At 41.7% G+C, this 24,026-nt stretch overlaps 1 protein-coding gene across 1 annotated transcript in view; it reads left to right on the forward strand.

Annotated features, from left to right (window-relative positions):
- Positions 1–568: 568 nt before the first annotated feature.
- The window catches only part of sonb (SON DNA and RNA binding protein b), a 29,271-nt gene continuing 5,813 nt past the window's right edge, over positions 569–24,026 (forward strand). The window contains exons 1-14 of the mRNA XM_085347688.1: positions 569–651; positions 1,147–1,347; positions 1,699–1,733; positions 3,829–4,001; positions 5,211–5,365; positions 8,201–8,391; positions 11,130–11,397; positions 13,295–13,488; positions 14,181–14,333; positions 15,883–16,058; positions 16,608–16,742; positions 17,749–17,835; positions 19,226–19,444; positions 22,838–22,948. Of these exons, the coding sequence (XP_085203814.1) occupies positions 569–651; positions 1,147–1,347; positions 1,699–1,733; positions 3,829–4,001; positions 5,211–5,365; positions 8,201–8,391; positions 11,130–11,397; positions 13,295–13,488; positions 14,181–14,333; positions 15,883–16,058; positions 16,608–16,742; positions 17,749–17,835; positions 19,226–19,444; positions 22,838–22,948 (2,181 nt within the window). The remainder of the gene's footprint in view (positions 652–1,146; positions 1,348–1,698; positions 1,734–3,828; positions 4,002–5,210; positions 5,366–8,200; positions 8,392–11,129; positions 11,398–13,294; positions 13,489–14,180; positions 14,334–15,882; positions 16,059–16,607; positions 16,743–17,748; positions 17,836–19,225; positions 19,445–22,837; positions 22,949–24,026) is intronic.

Consider the following 24,026-nt stretch of genomic DNA (forward strand, 5'->3'; position numbering starts at 1 on the left):
ACTTCCTGTTGGGTTTGTGTCAATGGTCCCACTGACTTTTTTGTTCATGTCAGCATGATACACATGTGGGTCAAATTTCATTCATGTAGCTCAAACGATGTGTTCGTAGGACTGCATTTAACAACACATAGGTGGCGCTCCAGAGCCATTTTCCAATGCTCATATGTAAAACCATTAAAATACGAAATTTGTCACCAGACCTGACACGTGTGCAACATTTCATGAGTTTTTGAGCATGTTAAAGCCCTCAAAAAGGCACTTGTTTCGCCTGAAGAAGAAGAAGATGAAAGATACAGTAGGGCCTCAGTGCTCGGGCCCTAATAATAATAATGATGATGATAATAATACTAATAATAATAATAATAATAATAAACTGAGCAGAGACAATAGTAATTAATAATAATAATCATCATCATTATGACAATGATTATTGAAAAAAACAATACCCTATACAGAGGAACTGTATAGGATTGCGTGTAGTCTGCTGAGGAGGAACAGATTTTCATCCGGAACATTGCCACAGATATTCACTTTCCACCCGGAACGGCAAAGCGATGCACATTAAAACATGGCGGCCAACATAGAGCAAATTTTTCAAGATTTCATATTAAATAAAATCAGAGAAATTGAAGACCAGAATGAGGACAAAGCGTATGTTGTTTGTTTGTATTCTTCTATTGAGACGTTATTTGAAATTTCACTGAACAGACATGTTAGTCGCTGCTGCAGCTACCGGTTGCTGCACCAGTTGCCAAATAAAGGATGAAAGCTAACGTTGCTTAGGTTTGTTTTCAGTTAAACTGTACCGCTAGGAGCGAGGCCATTCGTGGACGCGGGAGGTCGAAAAGAAAGCCGAGAGAGTCCGTAAAGTTTAAAAACAGTTCATTAGGTTTGAAGCGGACATTTTTCTATTTAAGTCACTGCCGGTTTTAATGATAAGACTATGAAAAGAATTCGAAGCAATGATAGAAGAAACCTGAAACCTCTTAAATCTTCAACAGGCATGACTGTTAAACACCTCATCTGGATCTTACTATCCAATAAGCGGTGCAGGGAGAGGCTTCAGAATATTAGACATTTAATAAACGTTGGCTGACTCTTTCTGGTCAAACAGTAACACGTATTTTCTCTGCCTCTGTCCATCAGTGATGCTAAAAGAGTGGGTGACTGCAGTAACATGGATGGAGCAGAAAATGCCTCTACAAAGAGACACAAAGACGTGAGAAGCAGCAGTTCGCACAAGAAGCACAAAAAACACAAAAGCAAGAGGAAGAAGAGGAACCGAGAGAAGGAGAGTAGTTCAGAGTCTGGGGCAGACCTGAAGCGAAAAAATAAACACAAGTCAAGGTGATCCTGAAAGCACATGCTGCAACATCCACAGTCAGAAAACCTGTGTGCTCACGTGCTCAGCCAGCAAATATAACTCCAAAGAAAGCATGTGATAGTCTGAGAGGAAGGGGCTGGGCTCACAAAGGAACCTGTAACTTTACCTGTGCATTATGTCCAGTTTCAAAAGTCAGTGAATGAAGGGAGTAAAAAGGTTTACTACATACACGGTGGGATAACGTGTAGCCCGCAACCTAGATCGTTCAGGGGGGCAACACTACTGTACAAAAACAGCCAATAGCTTCCTGCCATTTTACTGTTAATTATGACTGTTTAAATGTGCCTAATTCAGGCTTTATCTTTGCTTCATAGAAGAGGAACACCAACGGAAAGAAAAACAGAGCAAGGTACGGCTCTTTATTATATTGTCAACTTTTTGAGCATCGAGTGTTTACCGCAGATAGACTTGGTATATTCACAGCTGCCCTATTCTGTGGCTAATCTTTATATATGTTTTTAAAAAATATTTTCAGTAGACAATCCCCTTGTTCGTATTTAAAAGTTAAGTCACTGCTGACCAGCTGGCCCAGGCCCTTTTCAGTCTCATGTTCCCAGAAGCTGATTGGTTTGACATTGTCCCCGTCTTTGATGTCCTTCTTTAGCTACATGAAGACTCTGGTCCTTTGTACTGTATTCTAACTGCACCCTTTTCAAGGTTTTGTCTGCTCTGGAAGGCAGCATGTCTGTGTAGGTTCTCAGAGACCATGTATGTCCACTGTGAATGACCATCATTGAGCAGAGGGGGTGGCTTAAGACACCCACCTACAAAGCAGTCTTGATATCCCTTCCCAGGTACCTCAACACGCACTCGCATTTTGCGTCAGGTGACCTGATAGGTCACATGATAGGGTGAGGAAAAGTCTCCTCAACCTATTATTGATCATGTGCCTCATCACATGAGCCAAGCTGTTTAAAAGTGTGTGGGCCAGTTGACTCACCCTATCATGTGTCTGTGTAGATGAACTGACGCAAAATGTGAGTGGGCATTAGGACTAGGGATGGGTACCGATATCCGGTGCCATTTTTTTCTGAGCTGTCATACACTCTGGATTCCAACCAATCATTTTACCTTTCCAAGGATAGTAGGCGGGCCCAGGTACGTACGTTCTGTTAGAGCAGAGCTACAGATTAAAAACGCCCAAGGCGAAGCGGTCAAAGTCTGGCTGTACTTCACAGCAAAAGATGCAAACTCAGCAGCAACAAGTGCTTTAAGCTGATACTGTGATACTGTCAAAGGAGGCAACACCTCGAATCTGATGAAGCACCTGGCGACGCATAGCGTTGTTTTAAAAGCCGAGAAATGCGCCGTATTTGATAGCTTGCTGCGAGACCTCACACCGAGCACATCTACTGCGGGTGTGGTAAATTTCCATTAGTGAGTTAGCGCGGATCGCCCCGTGCGTGGGGCTAGACGGTGGTTATCATTTTGCAGAAAAAAAGAGACTGCTAAAAATAAAAACATGAGAGGTTTGTGTTCTCCATTCTTTAAGCACCGGCAACGTTTCAAAAGTACAGATTTGGCACAGATAAAGCCTAAACGATACCCACCCCTAATTAAGACGCCAGGGAAGGGATTTCAAAACTGGATTGTAGGTGGCAGATGGTTGGTGTAGTAAGCCATCCGCTCTGTTCAAGGATGGTCGTTCACAGTGGACATAGATGGCTTCTGTCAACTCTCTTTTAAACCATCGGTCTTCTCTGGTGTCCTCGAAAGAGCGACCTTTGACCTTTAGATGCAGACGTACAGCTGAGTCTTGTCCTGTCCAGGTGGCTCTTCTATGTTGTGCCGTGCGCTTATGGAGTGGCTGTTTGGTTTCTCCAATGCAGAGGTCTGAGGTCTACACACGTTTTCAAGAAACTGAAAGAAGTCCAGTTGCTTCTCATTCCAAGCTCCTTAGATTACGATGTCTGGAATGACTGAGAACCTACAGACATGCTGCATAACCAAACTCAGAGAAGTTGAAGAGCAAAACAAGGGCCAGGTTCAATAGTGTATTAGTAGTTTCTATTTGAGTAATGTGACAATTATCAGTGTGGAATTCTCTAAAAACTTCTTCAATACTGCTTTAATGATGTAGACATATGTCTTTTAGCCGAGTCCACAGGGGGCCATCCTTCATTAAAGTTTATATCCATAGTTTATATCAACGTACTGGTAGATCATTTATAAAAACTAACAACGAATATTGCTGGTAAGTGGCTATAATCTAAGACGCGTGCTTTGTTGTCCATCTTCGGCATGTTGTCGTTTCACCACAGCAGACCCACATAAACAGCATCTGCTGTCACATCATCCAAGTGCAGTCAGACTCTGTGAGCTCCACGGTTCTCCTTTCCCATTTCCTTGTAAATTCTGTCTACGTTGCCATATGTTGTCCTGTATATGTCACATACAATATTTTTTGCTGCAAAAATATGCAGAGCTGGTAAACTGTTTTCCAGGTGGGGATCGTGAGAGTAAGTCCAGATGCCGCAAGAAGCACTTAATTGGAAAGAGGAAGAAGAAGAAAAGGAGGAAAGACGATGAGAATTCATCAGATACTGACTCTGCTTTTGTGTTAAAGCATACTAAACTAAAACGACAGGAGGAGCTGCCTGATATAATCCCAAAACAGGTGAAAACAAAGTACTTTCATTGTGGTCCCAATACATAAATCAGCTTTAGTTTCTAATACAGATTTATCCCTTTGCTTTTACTAAGAGTAGGAGAGAATTCCTTTCTCATGTTTGATTTGTCTGTAGTGTTCACAAGTAACTATGTCAAGTAGAATACACGTTAAATTTATGTACTGCTGTCCTTCTGACTGCGACTGTAGCTTGTTAGTCTGTTCTTGCAAAGTCGTCACCGTCGGACTGTTTAGTTGGACTAATTATCTTAGGAGGAGCGAGTGTCCTGCATTTGTTGGGCCAGCGTCTGAGGCGGGACATTGGGCCCGATTTAGCCCCTGCATGCGAGCTTTTATCTTTTTCATTGTAAATCTTAAGTGTGTTGATTATAAGTCTGTGTGATGATATTTTTGTGCTTGGTAATAGTAATAATACAGTAATATATTTCTGCCTGTTACCATTAGATCCAATACATAAGGCTTAATGAAAAATTCTTCAATTTTCAAATTCAAGTTTGGGCCATTTGGTCGATTCAGCCACTGACTTTGAACCAACTGTTTGATTGTGAGATAATTAAGAATATTTCTGCTAATGGGGAGAGATGAGAAGCACAACCATGAATTTGTCCTCCAGAGTGAGACTGTGGCTGCAGGGTTCTGGTGTGCTGTCTCGAGGCATCTGTGGAAGAACGGCCTCTACCTCTCGATGAGGTCAAAAGGGTTTCGCTTATAAAAACACAATTGTTGCTTAAAAGCCGCCCTTTTTGTCAGATTTTCCTTCCTTCAACTTCGCCCACTTCCACAAAATCAAGTTGAAGACTCTCCATTTTATACACATCCAGCTTCCTCTGCAAATGCACAAGTGAATGGACTGAGACTGCAACTCTGAGGGTGGAAGTGTGTAACAGTCACACTGAAGACGTTCTGAGAGTGCATGGGAAAATAACTTCGGAGGGGAGATGGGTCAAATAAATTACATATTGATGTAACTGGGGCAGCTTTGGCTCAGGCGGAAAAGCCAGGATAAGCACATCACAGTGAAACCTGAGTCGCCCCGTGTGATGGTGTGAAAGTGTGTGTGGGGGTTTAATGAAGCTGGTTATAAGAAAGCACTTTGTGTGGTCAAATAGTTGTTAGTTGAAAGTGCTACACTCAGTCCATGCTACACTCACGAAAGAATAATGAAAATAAGGTTTATTTTTTATTGCTCTCTGACAGGAAAACTCAAATAAAGGAATAGAAGATGAGGAAAGACGTGACAGGCAGGGATGCCATTCACCTTCACATTCCTACTCCCAGTCACATTCCTGCCCAGTGAAGAACTCTGACTCTCGGACTCGACACTACCGTCAGAGGTCTAGGACTCGCTCCAGGTGGGAAGCAAACTTTGAACGAAATGTTGATGGCTCCTCCTCTGTTTATTTTGTTATACAAACTGTTTTCCCTTCAAATCTGTGGGCTGATGATCCTAATTTGCCAAGACGGCTGCCAACAGTAAATGTACCGCATTTATTTAGTATTTATTCTACCACTCTGTAGACTTTACCTGACATTCCACGTTCATGATTTGGATTTATGAACTTAACCAACAATACTTTGACATGCTAACTGGAAGATCTAGGAACTACTACCAACTTTCTTATGTTCAGCTGTCCTCCGATGAATGGTTGACCGACTCCACCTGCCTGTTTAAAGGTTAAAGAGACAGACACAATATCTCCCAGTTAATGTAAAATAAATGTTTGCAAAATAATGGCAATATTTATTTTTCCATAATAAATATTGAGTCCTTAGTAAAATTACTAGGCTTTTAATCAGGTCGTGTTGTGGCTTTTAGATTAAATTTAAAAGTTAAGCTGCTGTGTAAAATATAGACACAAACAGAATGTGGTGATTTGCAACTCCCATAAACACATTTTATTCACACTTGAAAACAGAAAACACATTGAATGTTTAAACTAAGACAGTTCCGTTTTTAGTCACGGTGGCACGGTGGTTAGCACTGTTGCCGCACAGCAAGAAGGTCCTGAGTTCAATTCCACCATCAGGCCGGGGTCTTTCTGTGTGGAGTTTGCATGTTCTCCCCGTGTTTGCGTGGGTTCTCTCCGGGTACTCCGGCTTCCTCCCACCGTCCAAAGACATGCAGCTTGTGGGGATAGGTTAATTGGATAATCCAAATTGCCACTAGGTGTGAATGTGAGTGAATGTGAGTGTGAATGGTTGTCTGTCCCTGTGTGTTGGCCCTGCGACAGACTGGCGACCTGTCCAGGGTGTACCCCGCCTCTCGCCCAATGACTGCTGGGATAGGCTCCAGCGCCCCCCGCGACCCTGAAAAGGATAAGCGGAAGCGAAGAGAGCAGAGAGAGCAGTTCCGTTTTTATTCGGTTTTTATTTGGCTCATTTTGACTTTGGTGGCAGCAACATGTCTAAAAAAATGGGATGGGGGAACAACAGGCTGCAAATGTACAGTGGGGCAAAAAAGTATTTAGTCAGCCACCGATTGTGCAAGTTCCCCCACCTAAAATGATGACAGAGGTCAGTAATTTGCACCAGAGGTACACTTCAACTGTGAGAGACAGAATGTGAAAAAAAATCCATGAATCCACATGGTAGGATTTGTAAAGAATTTATTCGTAAATCAGGGTGGAAAATAAGTATTTGGTCAATAACAAAAATACAACTCAATACTTTGTAACATAACCTTTGTTGGCAATAACAGAGGTCAAACGTTTACTATAGGTCTTTACCAGGTTTGCACACACAGTAGCTGGTATTTTGGCCCATTCCTCCATGCAGATCTTCTCGAGAGCAGTGATGTTTTGGGGCTGTCGCCGAGCAACACGGACTTTCAACTCCCGCCACAGATTTTCTATGGGGTTGAGGTCTGGAGACTGGCTAGGCCACTCCAGGACTTTCAAATGCTTCTTACGGAGCCACTCCTTTGTTGCCCGGGCGGTGTGTTTTGGATCATTGTCATGTTGGAAGACCCAGCCTCGTTTCATCTTCAAAGTTCTCACTGATGGAAGGAGGTTTTGGCTCAAAATCTCACGATACATGGCCCCATTCATTCTGTCCTTAACACGGATCAGTCGTCCTGTCCCCTTGGCAGAAAAACAGCCCCATAGCATGATGTTTCCACCCCCATGCTTCACAGTAGGTATGGTGTTCTTGGGATGCAACTCAGTATTCTTCTTCCTCCAAACACGACGAGTTGAGTTTATACCAAAAAGTTCTACTTTGGTTTCATCTGACCACATGACATTCTCCCAATCCTCTGCTGTATCATCCATGTGCTCTCTGGCAAACTTCAGACGGGCCTGGACATGCACTGGCTTCAGCAGCGGAACACGTCTGGCACTGCGGGATTTGATTCCCTGCCGTTGTAGTGTGTTACTGATGGTGACCTTTGTTACTTTGGTCCCAGCTCTCTGCAGGTCATTCACCAGGTCCCCCCGTGTGGTTCTGGGATCTTTGCTCACCGTTCTCATGATCATTTTGACCCCACGGGATGAGATCTTGCGTGGAGCCCCAGATCGAGGGAGATTATCAGTGGTCTTGTATGTCTTCCATTTTCTGATGATTGCTCCCACAGTTGATTTTTTCACACCAAGCTGCTTGCCTATTGTAGATTCACTCTTCCCAGTCTGGTGCAGCTCTACAATACTTTTCCTGGTGTCCTTCGAAAGCTCTTTGGTCTTGGCCATGGCGGAGTTTGGAGTCTGACTGTTTGAGGCTGTGGACAGGTGTCTTTTATACAGATGATGAGTTCAAACAGGTGCCATTCATACAGGTAACGAGTGGGGGACAGAAAAGCTTCTTACAGAAGACGTTACAGGTCTGTGAGAGCCAGAGATTTTCCTTGTTTGAGGTGACCAAATACTTATTTTCCACCCTGATTTACGGATAAATTCTTTACAAATCTTACCATGTGAATTCATGGATTTTTCTTTCACATTCTCTCTCTCACAGTTGAAGTGTACCTCTGGTGCAAATTACTGACCTCTGTCATCATTTTAGGTGGGGGAACTTGCACAATCGGTGGCTGACTAAATACTTTTTTGCCCCACTGTAAGTGGAAAAAAATGGAGGAAGATTTTGCAACTAACTGTATGAAACACTCTGTGCTTGATGACAGCACTGTTGATAAATATGTTTCACTGTGATATTACTTCATCCTGCAATTATGTGATTTCTATTTTTACTTGTAGCTCGTCAGAGAAGAAAGATGTAGAAGATGAATCCTTTCATTCCCACCAATGGCCTCCAAACTGGCCCAAGCCACCTCAGGGCAACCTCAGCAACACTGAAAGTAATTTACAAGCAGAAGAGTTGACTGAATCAAGAGTAATAAAACGGCAGACCTCTAACCACAGTGAAGGAGAGGAAACAGAAAAACTAGGTAAGACCTGTATGAAATGGACGTTGGTTTCCATGACTGAGCAGGTCCTGAGTGTGTTGTGATGATTGTGGCTCATAGTTCATGGGAATCAGATATCCAGGATCTCAGAATATTAAAATCTTAAATTTCAAGTTTGAGGAAATCACTGTTCAAACAGTATAAACACCATGTATCCAGGAATAATACTGTAAATCTTACTCAAAAGCTATTAACACAAATTTGGGGTGGCTGTAACAGCAGGGTCGTTTAGTAGAAGAGCGAAAGCGGATCGTTGAATGAAACGATGACCCAGAACTGGTTTGTAAAAATGCTGCAGCTTCAGTGGTGTGGAACTGGCTTGGCTTTCGTGCGTCAGATACACAACAAAGCACATTATTTGGTAGAGGATGCTAGCGGGCCGTCGTTATTACCGAAACGATTTTATGTGCACGGCGCTCAAAAATCTGTCAAATGTTTCAGTACGACTTTGCTAAGCTACGAAGCCGCACCGCTTGATGGATTGTTGGAGCATTACGGCTGTCGTAGGCGGAGCCTGGCGGAGTGATACGTACTGTGCTTCAACATAATATTACCGTACTGTGTGTGTTTAACCTCTTTTTAAGTTTTGTGGATATGATACATGGTTATGTTCAGGATATGTCGGCCAGTTTCCACTTAATTGAAAGGTCGGTGCTCGAGTCTCTCGTCTTCACACTTAAATATCCTTGGCCAAGACGCTGAACCCAACATTTTCTCTGATGAGTTCATTGGAGTGTGTGTAATAGAAGGCACTTAGTGCTCGTGCGAATGGCTGAATGAGGCATGTTGTATAAAGGGCTTTAAGGACTTGAGTAGAAAATGTAAGAACTAGCTCTGATCACATTTGTGTGGGAAATAGTGTTGTATAAAACAGTACCTGGACCCTTGTTCGCACGGCTGGGAACAGTCAGTTAGCCACTGCTGCACACAGCTGCTCCTGCGGACCTTCCTGCCACGCTGCCAGTTGGTCCTAAGTCAGCCTCACCGCAGCCTCAAAGCTCGGCGGCTGGTGGCAACAGACCCACTTCGCCATCCCGGTGTCTTGCAGCCGGCTGACATACGTGGACCTCCGGCCTTATCCGACCCTCCTGGAAAGTGGTGCAGATGGTCCTCGGAGGAGAGCCCTAGCTGGTCCAGGATGCCTTGTGGGAAGACTCAGCGCTACCACTTGGGCTTCCCCTAAGAGCAACGGGAGCAGCCGGGGAGCCGACTCCTCTGCCGGCCATCGCCTGGAACACCTCCAAGAAAGCTTGGAGGTCCACACAATGCTTCTGCTTCTGATGCACTGCCACTTAGGGCAGGGCAATATGGCCAAAACTATTTATCACGATATATATTTGAAAATTTGCAATATCGATATAACTGACAATATAATTGACACTAGACAAAACACTTTACAACTCCACAACTTTATTAGTGCAAAAAACCCCATCAATGTATTTTCACTTAAACAAGCAGCTGTTTTTTATCTGCATTAAAGTTATATAAACATGTAACAGTGCAAATTCGTTGCTGACAGTTTAACCAAAAGGCGTTTCCAGTGGAAACTGGCCGACACATCCTCAGCATAACCATGTATCATATCCACAAAACTTAAAAAGAGGTTAAACACACACAATATGGTAATATTATGTTGAAGCACAGTACGTATCACTCCGCCAGGCTCCGCCTACGATAGTCGTAATGCTCCAACAATCCATCAAGCGGTGCGGCTTCGTAGCTTAGCAAAGTCGTACTGAAACATTGTTAACAGATTTTTGAGCGCCGTGTACATGAAATCGGTTCGGTAATAACGACGGCCCGCTAGCATGCGCTACCAAAAATAGTGCTTTGTTGTGTATCTGCCGCACGAAAGCTAAACCAGTTCCACACCAGTGAAGCTGCAGCATTTTTACAAACCAGTTCTGGGTCATCGTTTCATTCAACGATCCGCTTTCGCTCTTCTCGTTCTGCGTCACCGCCATGCTTTATCGGTCATGTGCGTATGAAAACAAAGGCACTGCGCATGCGCGTTTTACCCAAATTCTATCGCGATATTTCATTTTCTTATCGTTGCCCAACATTTTACCGGTGTTACCGTGAACGGTTTGACATGGCCCAGCCCTACCGCCACCTACTCCCGGTGTATTGCCACCAGCTCAGACCCAATCTTCGCCAGTGCCTCCACCGGCTGCGGGGGTTGGGGCTATGACATGCTGGTGTCCTGGGTTTCGGCTCCACCCAGATTCTTGTGCAAACTATTATTTTATGTTTTGCACTTTACAGTGCTCTGCTCTCTTTTCTCTGCGATTTCCGCTGCCAGCTCCTCCACCTCCAGCAGATCTGATCAGATATCCCCCCTCTCTCGCCCCAGGCGCTACTGAAATAGGGAAGGCATGATTAGATGATGCTCGCCAACTGCGAAGACCATCCTCCCCTGATACCACACCTTGAACCTGCTGCTTCACTCCTCCCCTGCAGCTGAGCCATCAGCCTCAACTTGCCACACATACACACTATAAATCTGGTGATAATAGAGATAACTTGAAAAATGTCATTTCCTCTCTAGTCTTACAGACACATACACAGTTTTATTCTAAAATACTAGAATAAAACTAAAATAAATACTTTGTAATGTCCAATCAGTGCTTTGTGTTATTAATAGGTGTGGCTTTTAATTTAGATGTATTTGGGTTTTTTCAAGCTGTGGTCTTTGTCATGTGATTTTCTAAAAACTTCAGCTTCTAGTGCATCCACGTCCGTGCCAAGCCAGTCCATATCTGCTAAACATCACCTGAGCACTGAGCCTGGCTTGCTTCAGTGCAAGGCATCAGAAACGTCCTTTCCTGCAAATGTGAAATCTGCTGGAAAGAAAAGAAAAAAGTCACCACAGAAGAAAAAAGAGGAGAAGTCATCAAAGAAGCAGAAAAAATCCAAGTCACCACGTAGAGGCTACAAGAGAGAATCTAGATCCACGAGCCCTTCACTTAGGAAGAGATCACGCTCAAGGTAGGTCAGGGGGTGGAGTGTGTTTGCGCTGGCTTACTTACCTGGAGATAATTTATCTGCATTTGAGAAGCATGATCACACCTCACACACGCCTTATGGTTCTGTTCTATACATGACATCCATACACCAAATAGCCCCATGGACCCTCCCTCCCTTTATTCATTCACCTCTCATTAGTACACGGGAGTCTGCCTCCAGTCTGCATACTGCTAGATTGTGTTTAATTGTTAGCAGTAGTATTCATCCATTGCTTATAATTTATCACTGCTCTTGCACAAAGAATTTAAACATTGAAAAAATCCTGTTGTTTGGTAAAGTAAAGCATTAATTTCACTCAGTGAAAGAGGACAAAGCTTTTAGTGCTAAAATAGACACAAAAATACATTTGTGAAATTGAGTGTGTGCATTTGTGTGTAGATAAGGCATAAAATAGTGCTGCATGAATGTGTGTGTGGTGGTTTGAGTGAACAAAAAAGCCCTATATAAAGTTTATACAGACCCATCACAGTAGAAATGACTGTCATAGTAATTTTAGGCTTTTAATCGTTTCTTTGGACTCTTCCTTTTCCAGGCATCTTTAACACGTTTAAAAAAACTAGCATTGAGTGCACGAGTTTGAGTTCAAGAACTGACCCCATATCCCACTGCTCACCATTGGTGCTAGTTTCAGTCGTACATAAACAGTACGTGTATCTTAAGGCTGGGAAACCTGCAGTCAGCTGAGACTGAAGAAGTCACTTGAATGAGTGACGAAACGTTTCTCCCACTCAAAACATCCAGATCAACAGAATCAACTTTTGGGAACAACCTGAACTGCTTGTCAGACAAATTAGCTGCTTACCTTGGACAACTCGTCACGTCCTGCTCTCCTGTCCAGCCCACAGACTGTCTTTTCAGAGAACCTGTTACAGTGGAGCCTGAGCCCACAGTGAGTGGAGCCTGAGCCCACAGTGAGTGGAGCCTGAGCCCACAGTGAGTGGAGCCTGAGCCAGATGTGTAAAGCTGTTTCACTGAGTGAAGCCACCCACTGGCAAAAACATAAAACATGTTATACTGGTTCACATTTTATAAAATTAAGTTTACTCAGTTGACTTGAGGAATGATGCGTCCTCATTATGATGATTTCTTTCTAAATCATAGAAGCTGTGTTATTCTGTACCACAGATTGATGGTTTCAAATATTTCTTCAGCATTAAAGTAATCCAGTGACACTTGTGTGTATTTCCACTCAGTAAACAATAGCTGTTGATACTTAATTCACTAAACTTTATCTTTCAAATTGTAAACAAATGCGCTTTAGAACAGCATTTGTCGCTGGCACAGTGTAACTCAGTTTAACACAGTAATCTGAAGTGTCCATCAAAGTGGCCAATCACATCAGGAGCCCATCCTCCTTTGGGCTCTGCCTCCCGACAGTCAAAAGTAAGTTTATTCACGTGAGCAGGATTTCTCTCTGAGTGCAGGGAGGTACCTGCAGGACCCTGAAACTGTAGCAGTGCATGCAAAGCAGACGCCCGTGCGTGCACGATGGCGTCAAAGTCATCCTGTTCCACAGGACCACGGCCTCATTTAGAGGTGGCAACTTGCTTCCCCACAGTTGCAAATGCAGTTTGCCTGATTATGTGTTGGCAAGAGTGTTCTGATGAAAGTAGTGCTTCCTGGCCATTTTGCAATCACCACATTGTCTTCATCACATCTAGTTTTTCAGTCCATGGAACAGAATCATAGAGGAGGGTGCCCAAAATATTTATCACAGTTGTAGCTGTACACAGTGGTTCTTGAAAGTTTGTGAGTGCTTTTATTACATTGTAAAGTTTCACCTATGAATATTTGTATACAGATGTTGTTTAGCAGTTGGTTTTTTGAAAGATAAATGAGACTGCATGTTGCTTTGTAGGTCAAGGGGCCGCAGGCCACGGCGGTCACGCTCGCGGTCAGTGTCACAAAGTCGGCGGAGGGTTGCATACAGCCAGAGAGACCGTTGGAAGCGTGAGCCGAGCCATTCCCCTGTGCTAATCCTACGCAAAAACAGGTCGCCCTCACGGAAACACGGCAGCTTGAGCAACAGCCCTCACCGTATCAGTGAACTGGGTCAGATATTATGAAGTCACTCGTGTGAATGTAATACGTGCCATTTTTCCTTTTTGTTACTTGTATTTTGGTGCTATTGTATATAACAAAGAGGAGGCTGCTGTCATAAAGTAACTGTAAATAAGTTAGCGCCTGATTTTTACTAGGTGCCAGTTTTTACTAGAAAAAACCTCTAAAAAATGAAGTAAACCTCTTGTTTACTTCATTTTTTAGTTGCTCACCTTTCCTTGTCAACTTGATGCTTCCCCCCCCCATGATAAAGCTCAAGTTTAAATACTGTGAGAACAACAGGGGATTCAATGTTGTACTCTATCATGAGTCAGTACCAGTAAATATATGTGGGATCCTGTATGTTATGGGGTGGCTGTGAACTCCAAGTTAGTGTGAATAGAAAAAGTGCTTGTCTGAATGATGAATTAGGCAAGTAGTATAAAGCACTTTGAGTCCATTACCTCTGAAAGATGATGGTTATATGTTGCTTCTGACTATGTGATCATCACACTAATTCCCATTAATTCATTTTGTTGTGATGATTTACTTGAGATTACAATTTTCTTATCTTCTTTACCGCTAAAATCATATGCTCAGATTTCTATTTTTAAAAAAGGAAAATAAAACTGTATATAGCTGTTAGAAACTTCATATTATGTATTATGTCTAAAAAATGTAAGATTTATTTTTTTGTTTCTCAGATAAGGAGCAGTTGTTGGAAATTGCTAAGGCCAATGCTGCTGCCATGTGTGCCAAAGCTGGTATGCCTATCCCTGCTAGCCTGAGATCCTCAGTGCTTCCCCTGGCTCTGCCAACAATGGCTATGAATGCTGCAATGGCCAGTATGACTGCTGGTAGGAATTTGACTTTCCTCTTTCCTGCATGATTTTTTCCTCCTGTTATCACTAGGGATGGGTATCGTTTAGGTTTTATCCTATACCGGTGCCAAACCGGTACTTTTGAAACGGTGCCGGTGCTTAAACGGTGCTCGAACCGGTGCTTAGAGAATGGAGAACACAAACTTTGTCCTAAAACCTCTCATGTTTAGCTGTTTTTTTGTAAAAAGATAACAATGTTAGCCTTTTCTGCAGCTATAGGACATATATGCTATCTCTCTATCAAACAAGAAGACAGGTAGACATGTAACTACGACGGTGTTTGCTAGTTCACCTTACATGCATTAATGTAATAACGTGGTTAGCCTACTCAGCGTAAATTACACACGAACAACATGAAGCTACTCACGCAGAGAAGAACGGCTGCTGCTGCATCATCATCCATCTGCTCTAAAAGAACGTACGTACCTGGGCCCGCCTACTATCCTTGGAAAGGTAAAATGATTGGCTAAAATCCAAAGTGTGTGACATGTCAAGAAAAAAAAAAGCACAGAAAAAAAGCACCGAAATGTGCGCTGCTTTTCGGTCTGGTTACTACCGTTTATGTCAGAACACTGGATACCGTTACCCATCCCTAGTTACCGCTGCTCCATCGATACAGATTTGGTCATTTCCTTGAGGGGACTGTTTAACTTAGTTTGAATCTGTCTGTTTGGAATGAAGTTGTAATTTATCAAAATGTACAAATACAGACATCCAGTTGACTTCTTTCTTCAACAGTAAACTGCATCTCTAATAAAGTTGGGCAATTGGACGGATATATTGACTATAGGCTGAGCCTTTCACCAGTCGTTTTTTACAAGAGCGATTTATTTATTTATTTGCCCATGAGTTGGTTTGCTAATAATGTTGGTTGAAACTAAGAGAAGCAGTCAACGGAAAACATAATAGCGCTGTTTTTAGCACTATAACTGTGTTTATCTTATCACACACTCGACCAAACAACAAATACAAAATTAAACAATAAGTAAGTTAAAAATCCAAATGTCTCTTCCTGCGAACATTAAAAAAAAATCTGATGTAATGTTGAGTTTTTTGTGTGCTTTGGCTCATCTCAGATAAATAAATAAATGAATGAATAATCGAAAAAGTAGCAATATTAATACTGAAACAAGAAAAGAAGGTAAAATATTCAAACAAATCTTATAAATTCTAAACGTGCATGATTACGTTGCTCCGCCCATCGAAAAGTCACCTGCGTGAATATATCACCTGTTGTCATTTATTGGACTGACGATTGTCGGTTGGAAACTTTTCAAATATCACCTAACCTTAATCCCTGATGTCTTTTCTTGTGTGTGAGTAGTTCTACTGCTGATGAGTAAGTTTTCTGGAGCAAAATAACCATGAAGGTCAAGTGAAGTGTCGAGTGTGTTGAGTCAATAAAATAAGTACTATAAGCAGAATTACACGACTGAAGCTGAAATGTTCGAATATTATTTGAGTCAGCTGTTGTGCTTCTTATTCACCGATTTGTGTGTTTTGCCGTGTCTCCTCTCACTTGTAGCCACTGTGACAGCAGCCTTGACTAACATTGGCACTTTGTCGTCACTGGTTCCACTGCCTTCCATTATGCAGAAGCCACCCGTTGCCCCTGCCCAACCCAACATCGCTAATTTGGAGGAGGTGAAAAGGAAAGTAGCAAAGCAAGCGAACAGCATTAGCATTAAAGAATTTACTGACGTAAGTTTCATGTTTTCTATGTATCAAAACAACTAAAGTTAGTGCAAAGGACAGGCCATCGTATGCCAAAAGAAAACGGTCACAAGCTGAACAGGCAATGAGTTAAAACACTGAAGCACTCCATGATCCTCTGTGATCCAGGCCCTTGTGCATGCTCACATAGCAACGATGAGCCTGATACTTAAAAATGATTTTGGATTTAGAGCATGGATTTACATACATCCAACAGTTGTTGTATAAAATATGAGCTGATTCAAAGAGGGTCAGGTGGGATTTTCTTTTCCAGATTTGGTTAATGTCATAGAGTGAGCCTTACATTAAAGGACAAGTGCATTACGTTTTGTTAAAGCTCTGCCGCTCTACCTTTATAGGTGGAAAGGTCTCTGTCTGCTTACATACAGGATCCTACTCAGATCATAGCAGTTCTAAAGTACAGTTCTGCAGTGTTCTGTAACAGCCATGGAGATCTGCAGCCTGCAATGTGGAAAAACAAGAGCGATGCGTCGTAGTTACATAGCTTACTCTTTATATGTGTGTGTGTGTTTGCAGAAATGCAAGATGATTGCAGACAGTACAGAAGAGCTGCCAGTGGCAGTGCCTCATGTTTCAGATGAAGAGGATGATGAGAAACCTTTTGGAGGAGCAGCTCTACGAGAACCAAAAGCAATCACCTTCAGTGTTAATGTAATATGCACACGTGCGCTGCATCGTGTCTGTTTTAAATGCAGTTAGACCCAGAAATATTTGGACAAACACGCAGTTTTCATAGCTTAGTCTTTGTACACCCACAACACAACACATCTGAAATGCAGGAGCTGAAATACCAATTAGATGCAGACTTAACTTAAATATAAGTGATACAGCTGAAATGTTACGTGAAACTTTTAGGATTTACAATCATTTTATTACACAATCCTTTCATTTCAGAGGTTTATTTATCTTGGATATTTTAGGAATTCTTTACAGGCATTAAAATCCATTTTCTCATCAGGCCAAGTTCGCATGATTGGCTCATTGCGGAGTATGCTGAAGGTTATCATCTGTCTGTGCGGTTCATTTAACTGAATCTGAGCTGACAGTATGTCCCTATACACATGACCCTGTCATCACATGCAGGTTTCTTTGTCACACTGTTTTCTTCCTGTGGTTCTGGTGTGAACTGTGAACTGATTATCTTAGTTTCAACTTTCTGAAGAATGCTATCCCAAAACTGGGCAGATGTTTTGAGTGGTTTTTCTGTTCTTGAGCTGATGTCAATTATATAACTCAGTTCAAATTCCCAGATAGGGAATAATATGGTGAAAGTGGGAGTTTCAGAAGAGCGAGGGAATGAGACTCGCTGCCGTTTGGATTTCACAAAGAGGATGTCAAACATCCGGTAATTTGCAAAACATGCAGCAAAACTATTGCTGCAAAAGGTAGCAGTACCTCAAATGTATTCCACCAGCTGAAAAGTCATAGCTTTGTGAGTCTTTATGTTTGACTTTTGCTTGGCTCATTTTGGGTTTATTTTTGATGGCCTGGCACATTCTCTGTGGGCAGGGACAGGAGGAGAGAGGCTGCAGAGAGGCATGTAATGATGGGGTCACCTGGTCCTTCATAGGGTTTTTCTGGTGGATATAGTCGCAGTTGTGTAATAAGTAACTTTTTCGAAAAAAGAAGTAACCATTTCCAATTTTTGTCCAATCAGAACTCAACAGTTCGTCCAGCAGTCCGTAGTGATGCAGGCATGGCCAAGGAGTTTCCAGTGTCTTCAGGAACACAGCATCGTAAGAAGGTATGAAACTCGTTTTTATTAGACTGAATAGAATCACTTCCAGTGTGCATCTCAGTGCTACGTTTCTGTTCCACTTAACCGGGATGTCTGAGTTAGCATCTTCCTTTCTTTAGGTCAGCAGGGGGCGTGGCCATTTCAAAACCATAATATTTAGATTTTGCTGCCATTTTGCTGCTTTCAAGTCATCGTCTTGTTGCATAAACAACATAGTAACGGACTCTAGCCTTGAATTTTCTTCTTAAATTTTATTTATTTATGATTTCTTTACAAAGTTTTCAAGGGTTTGAGGGGCTGAGATAAAAGCACGAACCCCCCCAACATGCTTTATGGTAAATATGAGGTTTTGTTGTTGGTGTGCAAAATCTTTTTTTCTCCCAAACATGTGTTGTGCATTTTTGTTGAAAAGTTAAGAATACAAATTTTTATCTGTCCCAAGAATTGTGTTGCAGGATAGTTTGTGGGAGCAGTAACCATGACTACGACGGTGTTCTTCCTTAATTTTGTTCTTTTTGTTGTTGAATGAATGAACATCTTTGTGGATCTTACTTTGTGGTCGTGGTGGGAACTTTGCAGGATGTCGAGAGAACATTTAACTTTTACATTTCCTACATTTTTGTGGCATTTGTCTTATTAGGAATTGGTTTCCATCTCAGGAGACTTTTTGGGCTTTCGAGTTTAATGGATATTTAATATTTTTTCTGGGGCCATGGTCGAGGCACTTTTCACACCATCAATATCTCAACAATATTCTGTTTGTTTCTTCATCTCGGGACGATCACATGCAGACATTTACAAATTTAAAAACCACAAAAAGAAAAATGGGGTAATGCTGTATGAGAAGAAAGGTGCACGGTGGCAGACGTCTCAGCCTGTAGCTGGTGGTGCATTAGATATGTCAGTTTGCATCCTGATTGATCCACAGGAGCAGGGCACCTCTCAATACCCCCCAAAGAATCAGCTGTCCTGACCATGTTCGTCATTTGAGTTCAGGAAGTTCCTCTCAGGTCACCATTACCTCGTTCCCAGTGAAACACAAACAGATACTTCAAATCTTTTATTCCCTTGGCTATTAGATCACTTAACTCTGACACACTTAGATTGACTTCTTTGTATGATCGTTGGTGGACACATTTCTATTTTTGCCTGTGATTGCATGAGCAGGTTGTGGCTAAGCTGCAAATGAATTGTCAGAATCAATAAAATGATCTGAATCTGATCTATATGAACAGTAAGCATTGAAACAATTCTAGCTTCAGTTTATTCTTTGAGCTGCACTTTGTATTCCACAGAATAAATGTCTCCCTTTAAACGGATTAATTGCAGGTAATTATCAAAGAAAATGTCTTTTAATATAAACCCATAGTTACTTATCTAATGTAATGTGTTACAGGAAGGAGAGGGACTGGGTGCTTATGGAGAATGGGTGCCAGTTGACAAAACAACCGAGAAGGCTGCTGTTACAACAAAGGCCCAAACAAATGTTCTGTCAGCAGCACCCTCCTCCTCCTCATCATCATCAGGGGAAACGGCAGCGGTTTTGCAGGAAGTTATTGAACAGCCAGCGTTTGTGACAAACAGTGACAAAGTTTTTCCTGACCCACAACTGCAGGTGAGAAATGAGATACAACAGAAGTGAACACCTCTCACCTTTTTAAAGATGATTTGGGCGATGCTGGTGAACAGTGCATGGAGTAAATGTGATTGTGTGATTCCACTATGCCAGGCATTACAGTGTTTAGTTGGACAAAATCCACTGGATATCCTGTACTAATGCTAGCAAGCTCAACCAGGTCTCTTCTTCCAAGAGGTGGATTTACCACTTATCTGAAAGGAAGTTGGAGATAAAATTCTTAGGCTGAGTTTTTTGGAGTGTTTGTATTCTTAGTTCTCCTTAGTTGAATTATCTAGTTTGTTTATATTCTCTTGTTGTTCCTACTATGCCTTCCCTTTATTCCCTGTGCCTTCTGGTAGGGCTGCTCAATTAATCGAATTTTAATCACGATTACGATCTGGGCTTTCAACGATCATTAAAAATGACTGAGCCGATTATTAGCCCCTCCCTCATTTATCCGCGACACCTTAAAGGCCGGTCCGTGAAAATATTGTCGGGCATAAACCGGTCCGTGGCGCAAAAAAGGTTGGAGACCGCTGATTAAGAGGACCCGAGGGAAGCTCGGAAAGCTAAGCAGAAGTTATTTGGAGAGGAGAGTGACTGCTGTTGGTTGAAAAGAGAGGTAAAAAAACTTCAGTGGTGTTGCACACTATGTTATATTATTTTTTAAAGTCATTGTTAACCCTTTAAAGCCGGTCAGAGCAGCACGCTCCGTTTTGTGTAACAATTTTTAAATCCCTGTAGAACCTGAACCGTGTAAGCTAGCACAATAATTTGTTTTGCATATGAAACCAGAGGAGTTGTACTTACATCTGATGCCATCAGCTTGTCCTCGGTCACGGTTTCCTTCCACATAAAGCTTTGCAAAAATTGCATAAAAAGCGCTTGCAGGAACAAAAACATAATATTCCAGAAACAAGCTTTGCCGATCCGATCAGCTGTTCATAACACTTCCCACAGTGAAACAGAGTCAGCACTGTTGCCAACTCCTCAGTAAGGAAAATCGCTATTGGTTGTCCTAAAAGTCGCTAGAAGTCGCTAAATGACGTCATCGCCAAATTTGCATAATTGATCATGCTAATCTAATTGTAACCTATGTTGTTGGAGAGAGAAATAACATCGTGGAAGAGACATAAAGTGAGTAAAAACGTCCTAAATGCATTTAGAGTTTATTTAGAACTACAAATTACATTTCTTTTAGCAATTATTGCTTTTTTAATGTCACAATTCCAACCCTGCTCCTTTACCCGGGCTTGGACCGGCAAAAGTGACCCGAAATAGGCACTCTGGTGGAGTTACTTTGTGTGTGTGTTTATAAGTAGTTTTAAACCTTGTGATCCACAAAACAGCATAAGAGTAAAAGAGTAAAAGAAGAACTGACTGCGTTACAGCACCCGCTGCTTGTTGAGAGTAAAAGCAATAAGGGCTTTCACGTCTTTATTTTTAGCGGGTCTGAAAACTCGCTAAATATAGCGACAAAGTTGGCAACACTGGAAGTCGCGAACTATCGCATGTGCGCCATTTCCTGCCCGAAACCGGAAGTGACGTCATTTTCGCGGAAATGTAGTTTTTTACTTGTAGGCCTTAATTGCCTATACTGGTGTTTTTATAAGTCATGTTTGACTCTATACTTTTCTGAATAGTTTCTGTGATGCTTAGAACTCGAATTGTACAGCTGGAAATAGTTTATTTTGATGCACCTGCTGTTTTCTTTGCAAATTTGCATCATAGGATTGTTTTTTCGTTTTTCCTGCAGTATATAAAAATTGGTGTATCTCCAAAATAAAACTATAAAGACACTCAAAATAAATTTCCTGTGGTGAGAAACTATTTTTTGCAACTTTTTTTGTATTTCAAGTTTTGAGGGATAAGCCTCTTAAATTTCTCCAAGTAGAAATATATGTAAAAAAAACCAAAAACGATTTTCAATTTTTTTGTAGTTTATTGCACTTTTTTGCAATTAATGTAGTTACTATGGACTTAATGCATACATATTATTACAATATGGGCTATAACAGTTGTATTGCTGTATAGCAACTTGAAATGCTCCCACAAATGGCACTACAACATGTAAAAAAAAATATATATATATAAGCTCTGGCGGACTTGGTTCTATAGTAGGTCGTAAGGGTTAAATAAATATCGTCAAATAATCGAGATCTCAATTTCAGTGAAAATAATCGTGATTATCATTTTTGCCATAATCGAGCAGCCCTACCTTCTGGTGTCTTTCTCGCTGTTTGTTTCTGTCTTTCTTCACTCTTCCCATATTTAAACCCTCAGTTTGCTTCTGTTCTTTGTTGCATTTTCCTTCATGCGTCCTTCCTCATGTGTTTCCCCAAAGAAGGTTTCGTTTAACATAAAATGCAAAACGATCCAAACAGTATGTTGTTGCCATTTGCCTGGACCGTGATTTGACAGTGTTTGTCTACAGTGATGGGACAAGATTACTCCCGTCCCACCAAAGACGTGCTCTGAGGGAAGGCACAGAGACATTACTTTTATTGGACTGGAAAGGTCGCTGTTTTTAAAATGCGGCTTAATGAGATGCTAATTAATGTTCAACTTTGACAATATCAGCGTTGAAACAGATTTTGTGTGGTGAAGGCAGAGCTGACATGAATTTTCCTGGAAGGATCTCTGGGGATATTTTGTCTTGCTGTGTGGGAGAGCTCTTATTTTTACACTGCCTGTCTGTGGGAAACATTGTTTAAATGCTTTACAAAAGTTAAATGAAGTATGTAATTGAAACATAGGGTGCAATTTTTTTATGTGGTTCGAGATTTTATCTTCTCTGAATTGTTGAACTGCTGTGTTTCCACACCTTCTGATTTATAAGCACTAGATTTGGTGGCAGGCATGGATTGATTTGGAAACCACAATTCTGCACATAAAGTGGCTGAATTTGTAATGTTGTTATTGACATATAAAATGAGAAAATGGAATTTAAACAGTTTCTTGAAAACACTTCCCAACGCTTTAGTCTTTAACGAGGTAATCATCAGTAAAGTGAAGTGTTTATGAACAAACAGGTGAGCAGAGATTTCTAGATAAGTGGGGCCCTGGAGTGTGAACCAGCCAGCAGTGGGCTAACACAAAGTCTCAGCCACACAGCTGCCAAACCTTTGACCAGTTAAGAGTTACCAATGAACCCAGTATGCTTGTATTTAGGGTTTTGGAGGAAGCTTCGTTTTTTTATTCAGTTTGCTTTTTTCTCCAAATTACAGGTAAACGGATAAACTAGCTGCAAAACAATTGAATGGTTTAAGATATTTTTGTATCACGGACTTATTCAGACTGTAAGAGTTTAAAACAACTCTAGTTTGGGTCTTCTCTCCTTCTTAACCCTCAAACCTGTGTCTGACTCTCTCTGTTTTTCTGTCTCTCCAGCAAGTAGACATCACCCAGGCTGTAACTGAACGAATCAAAGCTCAGAGGCGATTGGCTGAGAACCCCTATGACATCAGTGCCATCCGCATGCTCACCCGAGCACAAGAGCAGGTAATAAGTCTCAAAAGAATAAACGTTTAAAGCAGCTAACGTGCTCACCATAAAAACTTTATATTATTAGCAAGTGTGAAACTATGAAGATGCTATAATAGCAGCATAATCACACTGTATCACCACTCTGGCAGCCTCAGTTTTAGGTGCAGCATGTATATGTTGTTCTGGGTTTCAGCTCCTAATATCATCTTTTTTCAATAAAAACAAAACATGGCTTTTCTCATTTTGTCAGGTCAGCATTTTGTAAAACAGGAAAATGGACAAAAGATACAAAAGCATTTCATGTTCAGTGTAAATGGTTCTTATAGAGTGCTTTGCTGCTTACACAACTTGCCTCCTTCACCCATTCAAACACATTTGCACAAGCACTTTGTTCCATGCGCTCTAAGTGCTTTCTACCCAACAGTCACACACATTCGAGCAACTTGGCGTCAGTATGTCGCCCAAGGATGACATGCAGACCGGAGCAGATGGGGGTCGAACCACCAGCCTTCTGATTAGTAGATGGTAAAAATGGTAAATGGCCTGTATTTGCACAGCGCTTTACTCAGTGCATAAGGACCCCAAAGTGCGTTACACTACATTCAGTCACACACACATTCACACACTGGTAGTAGGTGATCTGTCCCTGGTGTACCACTGCTGAGACGTTACTCACATATTAATACTTGTATAATGTTGTAGCTGGTGAGTTCACAGCTAATTCTGAGTGTTATAGTATTTTATGCGTATTATACAATTTCACAAAAGCGTAAACTTGGGAAAACATTAGGCTTTGATTAAGTGGTGACTGAGCCTCATAAATATCTGTGCGGCTGTCATGAGTGTGAGGTGGAGCTGCCACTTTGATACTGACTGCAGCAGCTGCAGTTGATCTGTTTGGAAGCAGATGTTTTGTAGACGCTTCGTGAATGAAATTAGTCTTAATGATTTATGTGACAGTGTTTCTTCTATAAAATCAAAAAGAGCAGCCAGAGGCCTGTGGATCTGTCAGAAAACCTGCCAAATCAAATCTGCATTCCCACCCATGGTAGCAAACGTGAAGCCCAGAGAATGGGGATAGCTAATCTCGGAA

Source organism: Diplotaxodon limnothrissa, linkage group LG23, assembly GCF_057381915.1.
Source record: "Diplotaxodon limnothrissa isolate DT_005_m linkage group LG23, D_limnothrissa_male_GT1.1, whole genome shotgun sequence".
Taxonomy (NCBI): domain Eukaryota; kingdom Metazoa; phylum Chordata; class Actinopteri; order Cichliformes; family Cichlidae; genus Diplotaxodon; species Diplotaxodon limnothrissa.